Source organism: Berghia stephanieae, chromosome 5 (assembly GCF_034508935.2).
Source record: "Berghia stephanieae isolate SIO BIC M18660-M18661 chromosome 5, UCSD_Bste_1.3, whole genome shotgun sequence".
Classification (NCBI taxonomy): Eukaryota; Metazoa; Mollusca; class Gastropoda; order Nudibranchia; family Aeolidiidae; genus Berghia; species Berghia stephanieae.
In genome coordinates this window covers 81,406,243-81,424,465 of record NC_088364.1, presented here as the reverse complement: position 1 = coordinate 81,424,465, position 18,223 = coordinate 81,406,243, and the positions used below count along the sequence as shown (strand labels likewise).

Below are 18,223 nucleotides of genomic sequence, written 5' to 3'. Positions count from 1 at the left end.
AATTAACTTGTTACCAATTTCTTCTGAGTCAAACCCAAATCTATTGGACTTAGACTATATTCATCCTGCATTGTCTGAGGTGAATGAATGCGTTTATCACAGATTCTGTCCCTTAGTAGTTGTGTCTACCACAATGAACACTATGATAATGACAATACTCTGTAATATTAAAACTCACAAAATCAAACAATTTATTAAAACATCAAGCCACAACACTGAAATACCAGTCCTGTGTGGAGAGGTCTTTGTGCGGCTATGTGGTTTGGTGGTATGACACTCGCTTTCGGATCGGAAGGTCCTGGGTTCGAGCCTCGCTGGGCACATATTTGAGTCCTTGGAAAAGGCTCTTTGCTCACATTCTCTCACCTTACTCAGGTGTAAAATGAGTACCTGGTTGTTAACAGCGCTGTTTCTGTCGAAAAAAAAAATTGTATTATCGCCAAACAAGTGTCATGTCTCATTCTTTATGTTGCATGTCGCTGTTGGTCAGTGACCCTTTGTAAAGCGCTTTGAGCATGTTTAGTGGATATTGCGCTATATAAAAGCTCAACTTTGTAATTGCACAAACCAAGGAACTGAATTTAGTAATGCATTCATCAATGGAGATTTTTGTGACCTGCGACGACTATACTTGGATGTATTGATATGGCAGAATATGAATATAGTAATGATGTGGCATAGCATTAATGTGACATAACATTGATATACTTGGATGTATTGAATATAGAATATTAGACAGAATATTAATATAGTAATGATGTGGCCTAGCATTAATGTGACATTGCTATATTTTACCAGCCATGAAACAACAGCTGAAGAGACAAGAGACAAGAAACCAGCGACTGATGGAGGTCTACACTAAAACCAGTCGGGAATTCCGTGAAATTTGTTACCAGTTAACTGGATACCGCATTGACATTCCTTGCTCCAATCAATATCGACTATCCAATCTGTACTCAACCTCTCCCAATGACTACCTCTGGTTTCAGGTGAGACAGTCTTTAAACACCAGGCTCTTCCTTAATTTAAATTGAGAAGCTTCCAGGTTAGCCAATCAGTACGACATGACATATTTTTATGAATAATTTTGTACAAAATATGCAAATATAGAAATATTTACAAGAATATTTTTTAAAAAATGATATTTAGCAAAAAGTGGCATTCGCTACTGGAGCTGTTTTGGTTTTCTTGTATTTTTACAAATTCAAGAAGGGACATGCATTTTGAGTGGCAAGAGTTTTGGGCTGCAAAAAAGCATTCCATATTTTTTTTACCTCTGTCTTTATTCTTTTGACCTCTGTCCATATTATTTTGACCTCTGTCCATATTCTTTTGTCCTCTTGAAATTTTTTTTTTTTAATTTCTTTTTGAAAATGTGTAAAAATATATTTAATTCTGGGGTAAAATGTGAAAGTATTTGTTATACATACAATGGTTGTTGGTCGGGAAGTCTTTTTCAAAATGTTGCATTATTTATTTTATTTTTTTTCATGTTTTCCACTTTAGATCTTCAAACAGCCTAGTATTTGCTCTCTGTTTTTTGTGCATTGTGTCTGTGTACTTGTTTGCGTGTGTGTGGATGGAAACTGTTTGTCTGTGGCCTATACCCTGACCCAGGGTGAAAAAGGCAAATGATGATGATGATGGGTGTGGTGTGTACATGTGTATTTGTATTTGTATGCATATATTAGAAACCACTTGTCTTCTGTTGATTATGGATCCAAATCCAATACAGGCATCCGTGGGAGATTTTGGATGTACCCAGTCATGGCAATTGGGGACGTTGCTCCTGGGATTGTTTTGTGAACTATTCCCATTAATCTTAACTCACTCAACCCCAACACCGACGATATCCGTAGTTTACCTAGGTTACTTTTACCCCATGCCTATTTATTACATTTTTCTGAGACAAATTATAAGTATAGTATCACAGCTAATGTTTTTAGTTTGTACGTGTTAATGGTAGTTGAATAAGACTATCTATGCATCACATGCTCATTTTTAATACATATTTTCCAATTTTGAAAAGTAGAAAAAAATCTCTCGGATTGAGTGAGTTAATTTATTCCAGTCTTGAACACACAGAACTGTCTTGTGAGCTTCCAGGATTGGAATGACGACAGTACCAAAATTCAAATAACGATGAGATTTGGGCTTTAATGCCCAAGAAACCTGATAGTTACAAAACATCCACGAGAACTCATCACCACAGTTTGTTTATCCCATGTTACAACTGTCTGATAGTCACAAAATATCAACTAGTGCTCATCACCACAGTTTGTGTACCCCATGTTACAACTGTCTGATAGTTACAAAACATCAACTAGTGCTCATCACCAGTTTGTTTATCCTATGTTACAACTGTCTGATAGTTACAAAACATCAACTAGAGCTCATCACCAGTTTGTTTACCCAATGTTACAACTGTCTGATAGTTACAAAATATCAACTAGTGCTCATCACCACAGTTTGTTTATCCCATGTTACAACTGTCTGATAGTTACAAAATATCAACTAGAGCTCATCACCACAGTTTGTGTACCCCATGTTAAAACTGTCTGATAGTTACAAAACATCAACTAGAGCTCATCACCACAGTTTGTTTATCCTATGTTACAACTGTCTGATAGTTACAAAATATCAACTAGTGCTCATCACCACAGTTTGTTTACCCTATGTTACAACTGTCTGATAGTTACAAAACATCAACTAGTGCTCATCACCACAGTTTGTTTATCCTATGTTACAACTGTCTGATAGTTACAAAACATCAACTAGAGCTCATCACCACAGTTTGTTTACCCCATGTTACAACTGTCTGATAGTTACAAAACATCAACTAGTGCTCATCACCACAGTTTGTTTATCCTATGTTACAACTGTCTGATAGTTACAAAACATCAACTAGAGCTCATCACCACAGTTTGTTTACCCCATGTTACAACTGTCTGATAGTTACAAAACATCAACTAGAGCTCATCACCACAGTTTGTTTACCCAATGTTACAACTGTCTGATAGTTACAAAACATCAACTAGAGCTCATCACCACAGTTTGTTTACCCCATGTTACAACTGTCTGATAGTTACAAAACATCAACTAGTGCTCATCACCACAGTTTGTTTATCCTATGTTACAACTGTCTGATAGTTACAAAATATCAACTAGTGCTCATCACCACAGTTTGTTTACCCCATGTTACAACTGTCTGATAGTTACAAAACATCAACTAGAGCTCATCACCAGTTTGTTTACCCCATGTTACAACTGTCTGATAGTTACAAAATATCAACTAGTGCTCATCACCACAGTTTGTGTACCCCATGTTACAACTGTCTGATAGTTACAAAATATCAACTAGTGCTCATCACCACAGTTTGTTTACCCCATGTTACAACTGTCTGATAGTTACAAAACATCAACTAGAGCTCATCACCACAGTTTGTTTACCCCATGTTACAACTGTCTGATAGTTACAAAACATCAACTAGAGCTCATCACCACAGTTTGTTTACCCCATGTTACAACTGTCTGATAGTTACAAAATATCAACTAGTGCTCGTCACCACAGTTTGTTTACCCTATGTTACAACTGTCTGATAGTTACAAAACATCAACTAGTGCTCATCACCACAGTTTGTTTATCCTATGTTACAACTGTCTGATAGTTACAAAACATCAACTAGAGCTCATCACCACAGTTTGTTTATCCCATGTTACAACTGTCTGATAGTTACAAAATATCAACTAGAGCTCATCACCACAGTTAGTTTATCCTATGTTACAACTGTCTGATAGTTACAAAATATCAACTAGTGCTCATCACCACAGTTTGTTTACCCCATGTTACAACTGTCTGATAGTTACAAAACATCAACTAGTGCTCATCACCACAGTTTGTTTATCCTATGTTACAACTGTCTGATAGTTACAAAATATCAACTAGTGCTCATCACCACAGTTTGTTTACCCCATGTTACAACTGTCTGATAGTTACAAAATATCAACTAGAGCTCATCACCACAGTTTGTTTACCCCCAATGTTAAAACTGTCTGATAGTTACAAAATATCAACTAGTGCTCATCACCACAGTTTGTTTACCCCATGTTATAACTGTCTGATAGTTACAAAACATCAACTAGTGCTCATCACCACAGTTTGTTTATCCTATGTTACAACTGTCTGATAGTTACAAAACATCAACTAGAGCTCATCACCACAGTTTGTTTATCCCATGTTACAACTGTCTGATAGTTACAAAATATCAACTAGAGCTCATCACCACAGTTTGTTTACCCCCAATGTTAAAACTGTCTGATAGTTACAAAATATCAACTAGTGCTCATCACCACAGTTTGTTTATCCCATGTTACAACTGTTTGCTTGTTCATATTAGAACACGGCAAGCAAAATCTTTATCTCAGCATTGGTTTGTTTGTCATTTTCTGTTAGAGAATTCTCTAACATTTTTTCAAAATAAAAGATTGTCTGATATCTCTTATGATCTGAGCTTTTATATAGAGCAATATCCACTAAACATGCTCAAACCGCTTTACTAGGGGTCCCTGGCCAACAGCAACACTAAACATGTGGGACGAGACATGACGCCTGTTAGGCGATATAACAATTTTTTCAGACAGACAACGCTGTTAACGGCTAGGTACTCATTTCACACCTGAGTACGGTGAGAGAATGTGAGTAAAGAGCCTTTTTCAAGGACTCAACTATGCGCCAAGCGAGGCTCGAACCCAGGGCCTTCTGATCCGAAAGTGAATGTCATACCACAAGACCCCATCGTCGCACATAGACCAAATCTGCACAATTTTAATTTTAATTTTTTTTTTCCCTGTGTTTTCCATTCCCAGCAAAATGAAGCAGGCGAAATCCAAATGTTAAAGACAGACTTTTCCAGTAGTTTGACAGATCTCATGGAAAGATTCCTTCAGAAAGAACACAGCATCCCTCTCTTTCTGAGTCACGTCACCATTGATCTCTTCAGCAAACAAACCCTCATCTCTTAACATGTCAACACTAAAAGCCAGACTCTTTGCCTTTCCAAATTGATTTTATTCTAATATTTATCAGGTTATTCAGACATGCCAATCGGTCAGAAATAGTCAATTTTATTATGTAATTTTGTCTGAAATATGGAAATATTAGAAAACTTGCAAAATATATTTTGAGCAATAAATGAGTGAACATTTTTTTAAAAATCAGCTTTTGAAGTGGTTTTGGATCTCTATTACTTTGACACACTCAAAGAATCTTTCGTTTTTAAATTAATTTTTTTTTTATCAGGATTGCTCTTGAGCTGTCACGAAGCCAAAGGATATTCAAATCCTTTTGTTCTTAGCTAGTCTGCTCAATTTTCAAAATTATGTGGGTTTTTTTTTTGCTGTTGTTAAATTAGCTTTTGAACCAGGCTTCTAGAAATTAAATATAATTTTATGGAAGTTTTTGAAAAACGTTCTTTTACTGCTAAAATATGAAAAAAAAATAAAAATTAACTAAACTCTCGCATCAGTTTTTGGTTGGCAAGTCTTGTGTTGTAACTCCGCCTACAGATCTGACCTTTATAAACCTACAATGAAGGGATCACTGCTCACATGGTGATCATGGTCAGGTCTGAGTTATAACTAGTTAATAATTAAAATGAAAATTCTGACTTTAAATCAGCTCAGCATCGTCACAATCTCCATTGATCATCACCCACACATTATTAGTTCATCCCATTAATCATTGCCTCATGGTCCACTACGGTAGCTCATTATGTCTTATATATATCATCCCTTTACCTTTCATCAACTCATCGCATCAACAATGTCAATAAAATTATCAAGATGGAAAAGTTTTTGTTTTGCTCGTTTTGTTGTTCTTCAATTATATAACATCTGATGTGTTCTCTCTCACAATCTGGAGAGTCCCATAGTGGGAGGTACTTGCTGTGTCTTCTATCCCCCGTTATCTGTTTTCCAATTGCTTCTGTCTGTCTTGGAATGAGATTACTTGGTTTTTGTCTTGGCCCTGGCTGGGATGGAAACAGTCAAATGTATTGTTAGTTTTGGGAGAAGATATTTTTTTCCTTGTAAATCATCTCTCTGTTATGCACTGTATTATGTTTTGTTAATGCATGATATATGATTTGTAAACATTTGAGTGTATTCCTCTTAGTGGGGACCTGTGCTTGTGTTGGATGAGACTTTTAGTGATCTAAGTACACTGATGGTGTGCTCTTGGAATCTACATCTGTTCCCTATTTGAACCAATTCCCCTTTGTCTGCCTTATTCTTAGATGCTTTAATTGTAATTCTAGAACTTTTTACTATCCCATTTTCTTCCTTTTTACTGGCGCTGATATGACCTTAATGTGTTGCAAGTGTCGTAAAACCCTTAAAAACACAAAAACAAAACAATCTGGAGATTAATGGCTTCTTATGTAACTCAACTGTTCAGGTTGATAAGAAGCGGTGACTCGAAGACTGTACTCCCCAAAGTTGAACAATATTGTTGAAGATTGATTTAATAATCTTCAATGGCTTATATTTGCAAAAGACCCCACGGGCCCATCACTGCAAATATTCTATTGCAGTCCAATCAAAACAGGGAACAGTCACAGATTACTTTGACGAGCAAATGCATTCAACACTGTTTTGAAAGTTTCCAAGCATTCAGTATGTGTTATGTCCAGTGGCAGGACATTCCAGTCATATAAATAAGAGAATACAGTTTTAAGGACATTTGCTTTGAAGGTTTATTTCCTTTTATGGGTTTTACTATGCGATTTAATCACACTGCCAGTTAAAAAAAAAAGAAAAAAAAGGGAGATACCGGCCAAAGGCGTAACTGCCTCTCTGGAAAACTTTACCTCTGAGATTTCAGAACATCATAAGAAATCTCAGCTTTATTGCTGTTATTTTCCTGGTCAAAAGACTTAACTAGGACAGTCCTGCACTTATTCCTTATCCATGTAATCCTCATCCTCACACATTGCCCGCCCCCAACCCAAGGTCCCGACTTGGTTCTTCTTTGTTCTTAGTACATCTTTCACGTTTCTCTTGTCCTCCTGTCGGCCTTCACACTTTCCCCGACCAAGTTGTACCAAACCTTCAACACCCTCAGAAGACACACTAAAGCCCAATGGAACAAAGTTTGTGCATGTTTGGGATGTATTGTAAACGAGATAACCCGAAAACAAAATTTGGTAACCCTGGTGTTTTTTGTTTTTGTTTTTAAGGGTTTTACGGCGCTTGCAACACATTAAGGTCATATCAGCGCCAGTAAAAAGGAAGAAAATGGGATAGTAAAAAGTTCTAGAATTACAATTAAAGCACAAAAGAAAAGGTAAGACAAAGGGGAATTGGTTCAAATAGGGAACAGGTGTAGATTCCAAGAGCACACCGTCTAAGTACTTATTTTGAGATCACCTAAAAGTCTCATCCAGACACAAGCACAGTTCCCAACTAAGAGGAATACACTCAAATGTTTACCAATCATATAATATAATATGTAAACTAAACATAATACAATGCATAACAGAGAGATGATTTACAAGGAAAAAAATATCTCTAACTATACATTCGACTGTTTCCCTCACAGCCAAGGAGCTCCAGCAAGGAGCAGGACAAAACTAAGTAATCTCATTCCAAGACAATGACAGGAAACAATTGGAAAACGGGTATGGGGGGATAGAAGACATAGCATGTACCTCCCTGCCCACTATGGGAGGTCAGGATCCCCACCCAGTGATAACCCTGGATACAAGGCACCAACACAAACCAGTACCCACCTGTGACAGTAACTGGTGTAAGATAAAAAATCTCAAAAGGTGTTTGTGAAATGTGGCAGGCAAAGCAGAAAGACTAGAACAAAATACATGAAAAAAACTATTCAAAAAAATCAGGACAGACGTGATTTCGTGAGATAGTTGTTTTTCTTGTATTTGTATTTTTTTTCTGCTTTGACACTGGTCCATACATAACTTTTTAGATTAGAATGCAACTTCCAGACAACCAGCAATCCTCAGAAATTGCCCACTATGCACCTATGGACAGTCATCAGAAAGTTAGGTAGAACACACAAATTGTACGGTTTCCTCGAACATGGTTTCCCTGAACTCATTCGATTGTCCAGAATTTTTTCCTTACTATTCTTTATCTTTCAAGTCCTCCTTAAAACACGGCTTCCTCAAACTAATTTCACCATGTTAAAATTTTTAAAATTAATTACAGGGTTTTTGTGTGAATGTGTAATGATTTCAACTTCAACCAACAACGATTTACTGTGACGTTGACAGTTACCTATGTGTACATTACATGTATCTAGAGTGCCAACAGAACATTTCAGGTGTGTGTATACAGTAGAGTGGAACTTGACACAACAGGAACGGTGAGACTGGCAAACATAATAAAACCCTGTTATAGCCGAGTCTTGTTATTATATCCATGCATATTCTGGTATTTGAAGGGAGGCAATACTGAAGGAAATAAAAAATGCAAGGAACACATTTCGAGTTATGTCCCTAAGAAACTAAATCAGACATGACCATAACTTCCATCCTTTTGGGTACGAAGCAAAGATCGTACCGCGCTGAGCCATGCTGCCCCCCTCCCCATCAATTCATTTTGGCAAGCCATGAATTCCTCTAACTCTACCTTTTTTGCGTGGCCTGAGGAGTTTGAGGAGACTGTGCTCGAGTACATTCATATATATATATATATTCATACCATAAAAGGATTGTGCTTGAGTATATTCATAAATTATATATTCATACCATAAGAGAATCCCCAAGTTCTATTATTCCATTCATATTAAAATGGACACAAAACAAAAAATTATGAAAACCACTCTCTTTATTATTATTGTATGAAATAAAAAAAATATTCTGCATTGAGGTAATGATATAAGATATTTACAAAATGCATCTTAAACTGAAATATAATGGGCAATTGTACATAATAAAACTTTTGGTTTTTATTCCAATCACAGCAATCACACACAACAGGAATCTAAAATGACTGTGGACACCGGTCTCTTTAACTGATTTTGAATGGTTTCATACTGTGGAGTCGATATCAGCAGCCATTTGGACATTTCCATATATGGAAATATTGATTGAAATGGGAATGGAGGAAGAGTTAAAGATTTCCAGTCATTTAATATCATTCAAACATTGACTACACAAATGTCAGACACAAACAATTCACTCATTGATTACATACACATCAAACATACATCTCAAACATTGACTGATTCAAGTGTCAATCCATTCCATCTTTCACTACATTTATCTAAAATATAAATGCATCCCTCTCACATTTATCTAAAATTTCAATGCATTCCATGTCTACACCGATCTTTAACACAGACCATTTAATGATAACTACGTGACCTTGTTTTTTTCCCACTCTCGTTCAGCCTGTTTCAATTTCGTTAAGGTCTTCTTCCTTATGACGTCAAATCTCCCGGCCTCAATCATGCTTTCCTCCCAGCGTGCCATATCCTGTTTATATTGCTCTTGAGATACTCTGCTCTTCTCATAGTAAACCTATTAGGAGATATATTAAAATGAAATTATTTGTTACCAGATCATTAAGGCATTGACATTCAACGAGTAACAAAAAATATGTTTACTTTATAATTACTGTTTTCTTTAATGTAGTAAATTTAAGTTTTATTATCCACCTCAATGATTCATGTATTCCCAAGCAGACGATCTGGATTCAAATTTCCAATACATACAGACATGGATGCACGATTTCTGGCTTTTTAAAATGGATTTTAATTGATTTCTGGCATCTAGATCATCTACAACTACTTCTACTACTACTACCACTAATAGTGCTTTTATAGTGTCTTATCTTGTTACGAAAGTCAATAAATTTTGAGTGTGGTCTGCATTTGCTAATGATTGTGTATTGTGTCCCAGCATGAAATACGTTATTCGCATTACTCCACTCAATTCAGACGTGAGTTTCTGTCTATAAAAAGTGATGGATGTCCTAAAAGGGCTTGTATAAAGAGGATGCTAAACAGGTGACTTGGTCTGTATGCATGGGTGCAAGTAGGTTAGGCCAAACAAGCCTGAAATCTGCTTCCAACAAATTGAAAAAGCTTGAAACTTATTTGTAATAATAGTTTTAGTAGTCTTAGAAGTAGTGGTGGTATTAGTCGTAGTAGTAGTAGTAGCAGCAGTAATAGAAGTAGTGGTGGTATGACATAGTAGTAGTTGTAGTATTAATAGCAATAGTAGAGGTAGTAGAAGTAGTAGTAAATAGTAATTGTATTAGTGGAAGTAGCAGCAGTATTTGTAGCAGTGGTAGTAGCAGCATTAGTAGGGTACAGTAGAACATAAATATATAGAATTACTCATTGCATGAATAATCTTTATAATCAATGGTTTCCAATTCAGCATTAGTAGGGTACAGTAGAACATAAATATGAATAATCTTTATAGTCAATGGTTCCCAATTTCAAAAGAAACAATAAGAGAAACAAATGGGGCACAGTGTGTTTCATATTTCAGTCAATTCATTTCAAGTGGGTTTCAAAATCCTCTTACATTTTTTTCATCCTCTGGCATCCAGTTCCACTTTTCTTTAAGCCCCTTGAAAAAAACCTACGAGAAATAGAAAGTAAAAATGCTGTGAGATTTTCCCCTAGTTCTTTATGATCATGGACAATCTGTTAATTAATTATGATCATGGACAGTCTGTTAAATGAAATCTTGAGGCCTGCGGCATGTTCCATAGGTGGGACAAAGCGAGATGAAAATCTAGTTTTAACGGCACTGCGAGTTGCGCAAGCGTTCACTAGCCAAGGGATTAAATTTTAAAATTACACATCCAGTTTAAGACTTAATCAAGACATTTGATACTGTCATCTTGGATGGATGAAAAAAAAACTAAACATATATATAATTTAGCTTTTGAGATCGTTTTTCTGTCATTGCACTGTGTCCACTGTAAAGCGCAATTGATTTTGCTCATGGTTACAAGCAACAATTATATGAGTGAGGTTATTGCATCTTCAACTATTTTAAGTATAACAGTATAAATAATTTTGCCACGTTAATTAATTCCAGGCTAGATGTTCTTGATTCATTTCAACAAATCTTTGGAAATAGAACTTTGGCACATTGCGGAATGATCTTTGCTTCATCAACTAGAATTAATTTGGTGGTACCAGTCCCTATATGGCCTTGAGTAGCTCACCTCAATTTCTACCCTGAACATAAGCCTACTATAGCGACAAATTCCCCAAGGGGATGAATACAGTTAATACATATATGTTTTTTTCAACCTAAAATAAAAATTGACCAACTTTGGAATGCATGCATTTGTCAATAAAAGAATCTTCCTTATTTAAAAAGCCAATGAAATTCAGTCAACTATAATAATAATAACTTATATAGCGCTCAACTTCCACAGAAGTGCACAGTGGCGCTTTACAATATTAATTGTAATTCGAACATTCATTCTTTGACAATTTTGAGAATACATATGAAGAAACAAACGCATACACATGCACACAAACTCAATCACAGATACGTTTACATTCATACACGAACATACACACACATACTTACACCAATATTACTCACAAACATTAGTAACTTATTCTAACGAAAGACATTTGAATTGATGAATAACTATAACTTGAGATTTTATATAGCGCAATATCCACTTAATGAGCTCAACGCGCTTTACAAGGGATCACAAACCAACAGCAACATTTAACATATAAAACGAGACATGACACCTGTTAATAGCCAGGTATTCATCCGACAGAGACAACGCTGTTAATAGCCAGGTATTCATTTTACACCTGAGTACGGTGAGAGAATGTGAATAAAGAGCCTTTTCCAAGGACTCACCTATGCGCTGAGCAAGGCTCGAACTCAGGACCTTCCGACCTGAAAGTGAGTGTCATACCACTAGACCACATAGCCGCACAACTATGACATAGACACACACACACACACACACACACACACACACACACACACGTATCTCCCGAACTGACCCTGAGAATCTTGCTTACCTGGACTGATTCATGCGAACGTTTTGGAAAGTTCTCTGATAAGAATTGGCTAAAAGCAGTACAGGGTTTTCCTGGCATGCCAAGGTCACGTCTGGCCTATACAAAAATTAAACAAAACACAAGTTTCATAAAACATTTGTTCAGAAGAGAAATGATATAATAATAAAGCTTATATTTCTTTGGTTTGAGAATTTATGATCTAACCATCAACATCTAAAGCTAAAGTTTTCCCCACAAATAAAAAAGAAAAATTATGTTTTGTACTACCACAGAAATATTATGAACTGTGGTACCACATGTTTAAAAAATGCCAATTCATAAAGCCACGTTTCCATGTTTTCAAAATACCCTATGCATTAGGGAACAAAAGAGTGTGATGTCAAAAATCTGGTTCCAATTTCATTGGAAGTGTAAAACCACTCTTCCAGAAGAGCGGATACATACCTTGTGTAATTGAAGAGTGGTTTTCCAAAACTTGCTAAGTGTCGATTTTTTTCATTTTATACAATCTGAGAAAAACTTCTCATTTCATTCTATTAACACCTTTCAAGAAGAATTAATTTTATAATAAAGCTTGGTGGGCCCGCTTTACAACCAATTAAGTTGTGAAAAGCCTTCTCTTGAAAAATCTATCTTATGTCATGTTGAAATTTGGATGGTTTTCCAAAACTATGCAAGTCGTCCGAGTTGCTGGGTTTTTAGTAAACCACTTCTATAAACATCAGCTACATAGCCTTTAAAACGTTAGTTTAGTTGGTTTTCACATCCTTGGTGACTTGAACTTGATTAGAAAATTTAAATGTAGTGGTAACAAAGTGTCTGACCTGACCCATTTTGCAATCAGTAAGTACATCTGTCCAGAAATCAGAAGGTCTTTGGTTCAACCCCCCTCCCCCCACCCATGCATGCTAGGATTGAGTTTTTCTTGTAGTTGTAGTTTTCATTCCACACTGTCTGGCACTATACTAGAATACAACTTTGCTCTCTGTCAAAGTACTCTTACACAAATCTAAATTAGACCCAGCTACCCATTCATTGAGATACTGTGGTCGAGTGATTAGGGCATTGATCTGGGCCAAAAGGTTCGAATCCTGACAGTTTATTGGTTTCTCTTCTTTTTTTTTTCTTTTTTTTTTTTACAAAATTTGAAGGCATTGTGGCCAAGTAGTTATCAGTAATAGTATAATCAAGCCATAAAAAACGTTAAATAAACAAGCAAGCAGATAGGCTTAACTCACCCAACCCTAGCAATTTTGCTACTTTTCAAAATTGGAAAAAATGTATTAAAAATGAGCATGTGCATAGATATTTTTATTCAACTACCATTAACATGAAAAATTCAAAACATTAGCTTTGATACTACGCCTATAATTTGTCTCAGCAAAATGTAATAAATAGGCATGGGGTAAAAGTAACCCAAGTAAACTACGGATATAGTCGGTGTTAGGGTTGAGTGAGATAATAATATAAAATCATGTGGCTACCTTTTTTATTTTTTTCATCTCTTTTTTTACTTTCTCCATTTTCTCCATGTTGATCTGTTCTGATGTCCTATTTTCCAAGTAGTACGTCTCATCCTCTTTGAATTTATCATACAATGCCTTTCGTTCCAAGGACAGTCTCTATAGGAAAGACGAGACAGGATTTGTAAAAATAAATAATTTTTGTCTAATACCCAGAGGTTCAAGGAGTGACAGATTCGTCATTAAAAATTAAAAATTACGAATACTTGAAATAACCACTTGCATATATAATTCATACAAAAAGTGGAATTCTAAATTAGATTCCATCATCTAAGAGTATGATAAGTACTGGGCGTGAGTTCAAGAGAGTGGGAGCCAAGAAGGGACAAAACTTTCACCAATTATGAAATTTAATTTTGGTTTAATAACCTCTCAGTGAAATATTGTGGTCAATTGTGTCAGAAACTGCTTGTGAAAAATTTAATCCATTGAAATTAAATGATAATAATAATAATAATAGGAATGTGAGTGAATGAAAGAGAAGTAACAAACCAATTGTGGTAAACTGCGTGATGTCATAAGTTTGATTCACACCAGAAAAATAGAAACTGGCTAACCAACATTAATCAAATAATTCATTAATTCTCATCACAAGTTTATTTTCTCATCCCCCCCCCCCCCCCCCCCCCCTCCTCCCCCTCACCCAATTCATCTCATGTGTTTTTCTTTCCTTGAATTTAACCCTTATACAATAATACTGACTTTCTTTCAAACCATAAGTTCCCTACTTGTCACAAATAGACCAGTGACAGTGTTGCAACTTTTAGTTAAAAAGGTTAAAACAGCAAAGTGTCTACAGATTTGCTTTTTTTTTTATTTCATAGTGTGTTTTTATTTTTTAACTTTTTCTTATAGGACAACATCTTATATTGACATGATGTTATGATTCCAATGATGCTGTTATAGGTTGTTCACGCTGCATTCATTATTCATTGTTTTGTCTCTGCAGAAAAAGTTCAAAAAGATCAAACTGAGCAACAAGTCGCAAACCGTTAGTTCACGTTAATGATATTTCAATTGCCAGAGGAGAAGAGAATTGATAGGACAAATCCTTCACTTCCACTTCTGGGTTATCAAAGACACTTACAGATCTGGTTTCTGGATCCAATTCACTCCATCTTTTTGTTGCTTCTTTAATAATTTCTCGTCGATTGAAACCTGTCAAGAAACAAATATGAAAAAGATAACCAATGTTATGTTGATGATCGAACAGGAGTTGGTGATAGGACCAGAATTCATTAACACCACGAATGGTGCTTTTACAAGCTCAAATAATTTTTTTTACAAAAAAAAAGAAAGCAATTTTGGTTCAATAAAATTAAATAAAACAAAGAAAACAATCAACATTTTGGGATGTTTTGTATTTTACTATCCATTTTGTCTGATTATGAATCACACAAATTAGTTTTTATCTTCTCACTTATATCAATATATAAGTACCCTCTGCTCAAATATGAGTTGATATAAGATCATTATAATAGAACTAATGTTTTACATAGGCTAGGAAAAGTAAATAAATCAGGATTTGGTGTATTTGTTTAAGCATGATGTTGATATAAATCTGTGCTGCCTGTACAATATTCCCATCCATAGTTTCACACACAAGAAAGAGAATCAACAATACAATACCTGGGTGTGCTCGAAGTATTTCATCTTGAATACTCTGTGTGAACAACAAAAACACATTTGGTGGTCTTTTGGGTTTGGTTGGTGCAATATCTGGAGAATCTTGATGATCTGTTATTTTGTTATTTGAACTCTTTGTCTGATCACTTCTAAAGAAAGAACTGTACCAGGAAGATCTGAAGACATCCTTTAACATGGTCTGGTTTGCGAATTTGGATGAAACAGGACTGGTCAAGAAAAGAAAAACGATAAAACTTTACAATTAAGATAAACAGACATTTAATTTCTGGAACAACCGGGAACTCCATATATTGTGTGTTCTTTAATAAAATCAGGCCTGTAAATGGTTGGTGAAAAAATTGTCTTTTTGAACACGCAAAATAGACCAACAGGACAAAAATATGGATTAATTAAGAAACACAACACAGATTACTTTAATGAGAATAGCTCCGTCCCCGTTTATTGTATTATTTACAATAAGTTAAATATACTTTATAAAGTTCCAGGAATTTCTCTCTCTCTCTCTCTCTCTCACACACACACACACACACACACACACCCACTCTCGCCGTTGCTCATGACTCATATTTCAGTGCTCCTACAAATAATAGAAGTTACCATCAATAAACTACCTCTACTACTACAGCCACCACATCATCATTACTACTACTACTACTACTACTACTACCACAGCAACCTCCACATTGTTATTAAAACTATAGCAACCACCACCACCTTAACATTATTTATCATCCTCCTCCTAGTCATCATCGCTACCATCGCCACTACTGCAACCACAACCATCACATTATCATCATTACTACCAATACAACAGCTACCACATCGTTATCAAAACTACAGCAACTGCCACCACCATTACATCATCATCATTATCCTCATAGTCATCATCACTACCACCACATCAACACCACCATCACTACACAACAATAGACACATCGTCATCGTCAACGAAATGCAAAATAATAATAATAGTAATAATTTTTAAAAATTAATCCAAAAAAGATACAAAAATTAAAAAATAATAATAATAATGTAGTTTATTTATATTTTGCACCCAATCCTCTATGGAACTACTATCCTCTATACAATGAAGCTCTGGACTCCTACTACTACTGCAAATACAGACGAACCCGCATTTTTGCAGTACTAATGCAAATAACTGAAATGAATGATCTCTACTATTTTCATTTCTTTATCTCTCTCTGTGTATTATATAGGGTACTTATTTCTTTATATCTCTCTCTATCTGTGTGTGTGTGTGTGTGTGTGTGTGTGTGTGTGTGTGTGTGTTATACCATCCAGCTCTAAAACTATATATAAGTTAGAACTCTTCTAATGTCTTCATATTCTCTATCAAATTTGCCATAAAATTGCCAAGTTTCAATCTCTTATTCCACTTATTACGCGAGATACAGCCATAAATCGGGGGGGGGGGGGGGGGGGGGGGGGGGGGGGGGGAGCCGAAAAAGCGTCCCATATTTTAGCGGGTCATCCAAATAAATGACACCTTTGAAACTGCATAACTTTTTATAAAATTATGAATTGATTTTCAAAATTCAAAAACATTTTTACTCAATGGAGATAGGGCTTTGATTGTAGACAAGAATTTCCCTCAAGAAGAGAAGAAAAAAAGTCACCGGCTATGGGGGAAAGGACAAGCGCGCACTCGATCTTGACGTCTACTTTCGTTTTCACCGATTCCCGAACTGGTCACTGGTAGTAAGTCCTGCGCGTTTTTAGTATTTTATACATTTTGATCAAAATAAAAATCACGGCAATATATGCATTCTTCTACGCATTAAATGAATACATTTACCATAGTTGTAGATGTTTTATTTCACGAATACAATAGTTTCTTCTGGTGAAATTCTTTACTATGGAGGCTGCCATATTTTCGGTCGGTACAATATTGCCAGATTATTTTTGCATGAATTCTAAACAAATTTAAATGATCTGAAAAAAAAATGCCAAGTGTTTTTAATGCAACACCTTTTCTGCTAAAATGCGCATAAAACCTGGAATAAATATTTTTATCACGCAGTCATGATATTTTCAGCTTCAGATTATCTTTATTCTGTGAGCTAAGCGGCGTCATATAATACCGAAGTTTTGGAAGTTAGTTCAGGTCTATAGTTGGAGTTAAGCGGATGTTGATGTTTGGCAATCTTTTGAGATCATGGTAGTGTTATTGTCAAAGAGGTGACTTGGTGTCCTTTGAGCTTGAGTCCAAAATTAGTAAAGTAGAATGACATAGCTTTGCTTGCTAGTATTTCAGGATCTTGTATCAGGGTGTATCCAACAGGTTCCATCTGGCTTAAGTATTTGAAGAGATCGGTTTTTCGTTACATTTTTCATTTTGTCGAGTAGTAGGATTTTAGTATTATAGACGCCAAACTGACAATCTTTGTGGTGATATTGTGATTGCCAGATTATATTTGCATAAAATACCAAACAAGTCGTAGACAAATTCCCAAATTGACTGAAAATTTGCCAAGTGTTTTTAGGCTTCACTTGTTTCTGATTAAAATGAACTTATAGTAATAATAAATTCTTGATGAAATTAAAGCGTCAGTATATGAGGAGAGAGTCCCTTTGATAGAGACGGGCCAGTATAAGAAGTACGGCTACAGTTTCACATCAACTTTGCATACTGAGGTAGAAAATTACTCCAAGCGAGCATACATCAAGATGGGGACGAGGGTAGTCCTTCTCAGATGCATAAATGGACAATGGCGCAAAGTACATATCTCTCGATCTTGAATCTTGAAATATGCTATGAGTGCCTGGTCATTACACTGGAAGAAATCTGTTAGTATCGTGTAAAATTTCAACGACATGCAACAAAACTGTTACCTGATATGAAAGAGAAAACTTATGAAGATAGACTAAAAGAACTGGGCCTCCCAACACTTCAGTTCAGCAGAATACGAAGAGACTTAATTGAAACATTCCAAATACTCCATAATGTTCTATCAATCCTAAAATGAACTGAGAGACCACTTATTCAATTTGT

At 35.6% G+C, this 18,223-nt stretch overlaps 2 protein-coding genes across 4 annotated transcripts in view; one reads left to right on the top strand and one right to left on the bottom strand.

Annotated features, from left to right (window-relative positions):
* The window catches only part of LOC144973709 (mitotic spindle assembly checkpoint protein MAD1-like), a 30,012-nt gene extending 24,163 nt beyond the window's left edge, over positions 1–5,849 (top strand). For both annotated transcript variants that reach the window (XM_078916530.1, XM_078916529.1), the window contains exons 16-17: positions 799–989; positions 4,867–5,849. In XM_078916530.1, the coding sequence (XP_078772656.1) occupies positions 799–989; positions 4,867–5,022 (347 nt within the window). In that variant the 3' untranslated portion in view covers positions 5,023–5,849. The remainder of the gene's footprint in view (positions 1–798; positions 990–4,866) is intronic.
* Positions 5,850–8,832: 2,983 nt separating this feature from the next.
* LOC144973708 (transcription factor A, mitochondrial-like) lies at positions 8,833–17,162 on the bottom strand. 2 transcript variants are annotated; one of them, XM_078916527.1, is made up of 7 exons: positions 17,027–17,162; positions 15,193–15,416; positions 14,651–14,721; positions 13,525–13,662; positions 12,041–12,136; positions 10,560–10,616; positions 8,833–9,545 (listed from the first exon to the last, which is right to left on the bottom strand). In XM_078916527.1, the coding sequence occupies exons 1-7, from the start codon at positions 17,098–17,100 to the stop codon at positions 9,381–9,383; spliced, it is 825 nt and encodes a 274-aa protein (XP_078772653.1). In that variant the 5' UTR covers positions 17,101–17,162; the 3' UTR covers positions 8,833–9,380. The 2 variants fall into 2 exon arrangements, with proteins under 2 accessions (XP_078772653.1, XP_078772654.1); XM_078916528.1 differs by lacking the exon at positions 17,027–17,162 and adding an exon at positions 16,783–16,889.
* Between the last annotated feature and the right edge of the window lie 1,061 nt (positions 17,163–18,223).

What these genes read in the sequence shown, in the direction of transcription:
- LOC144973708 (XM_078916527.1), bottom strand. Translation starts at nt 17,100, where the DNA reads ATGGCAGCCTCCATAGTAAAGAATTTCACCAGAAGAAACTATTGTATT. An exon ending in ATAAAACATCTACAACTATG is followed by an intron (nt 15,417 to 17,026) that starts GTAAATGTATTC and finishes TTTCTTGACCAG; the next exon opens with TCCTGTTTCATCCAAATTCG. An exon ending in GTTCGCATGAATCAGTCCAG is followed by an intron (nt 10,617 to 12,040) that starts GTAAGCAAGATT and finishes TATTTCTCGTAG; the next exon opens with GTTTTTTTCAAGGGGCTTAA.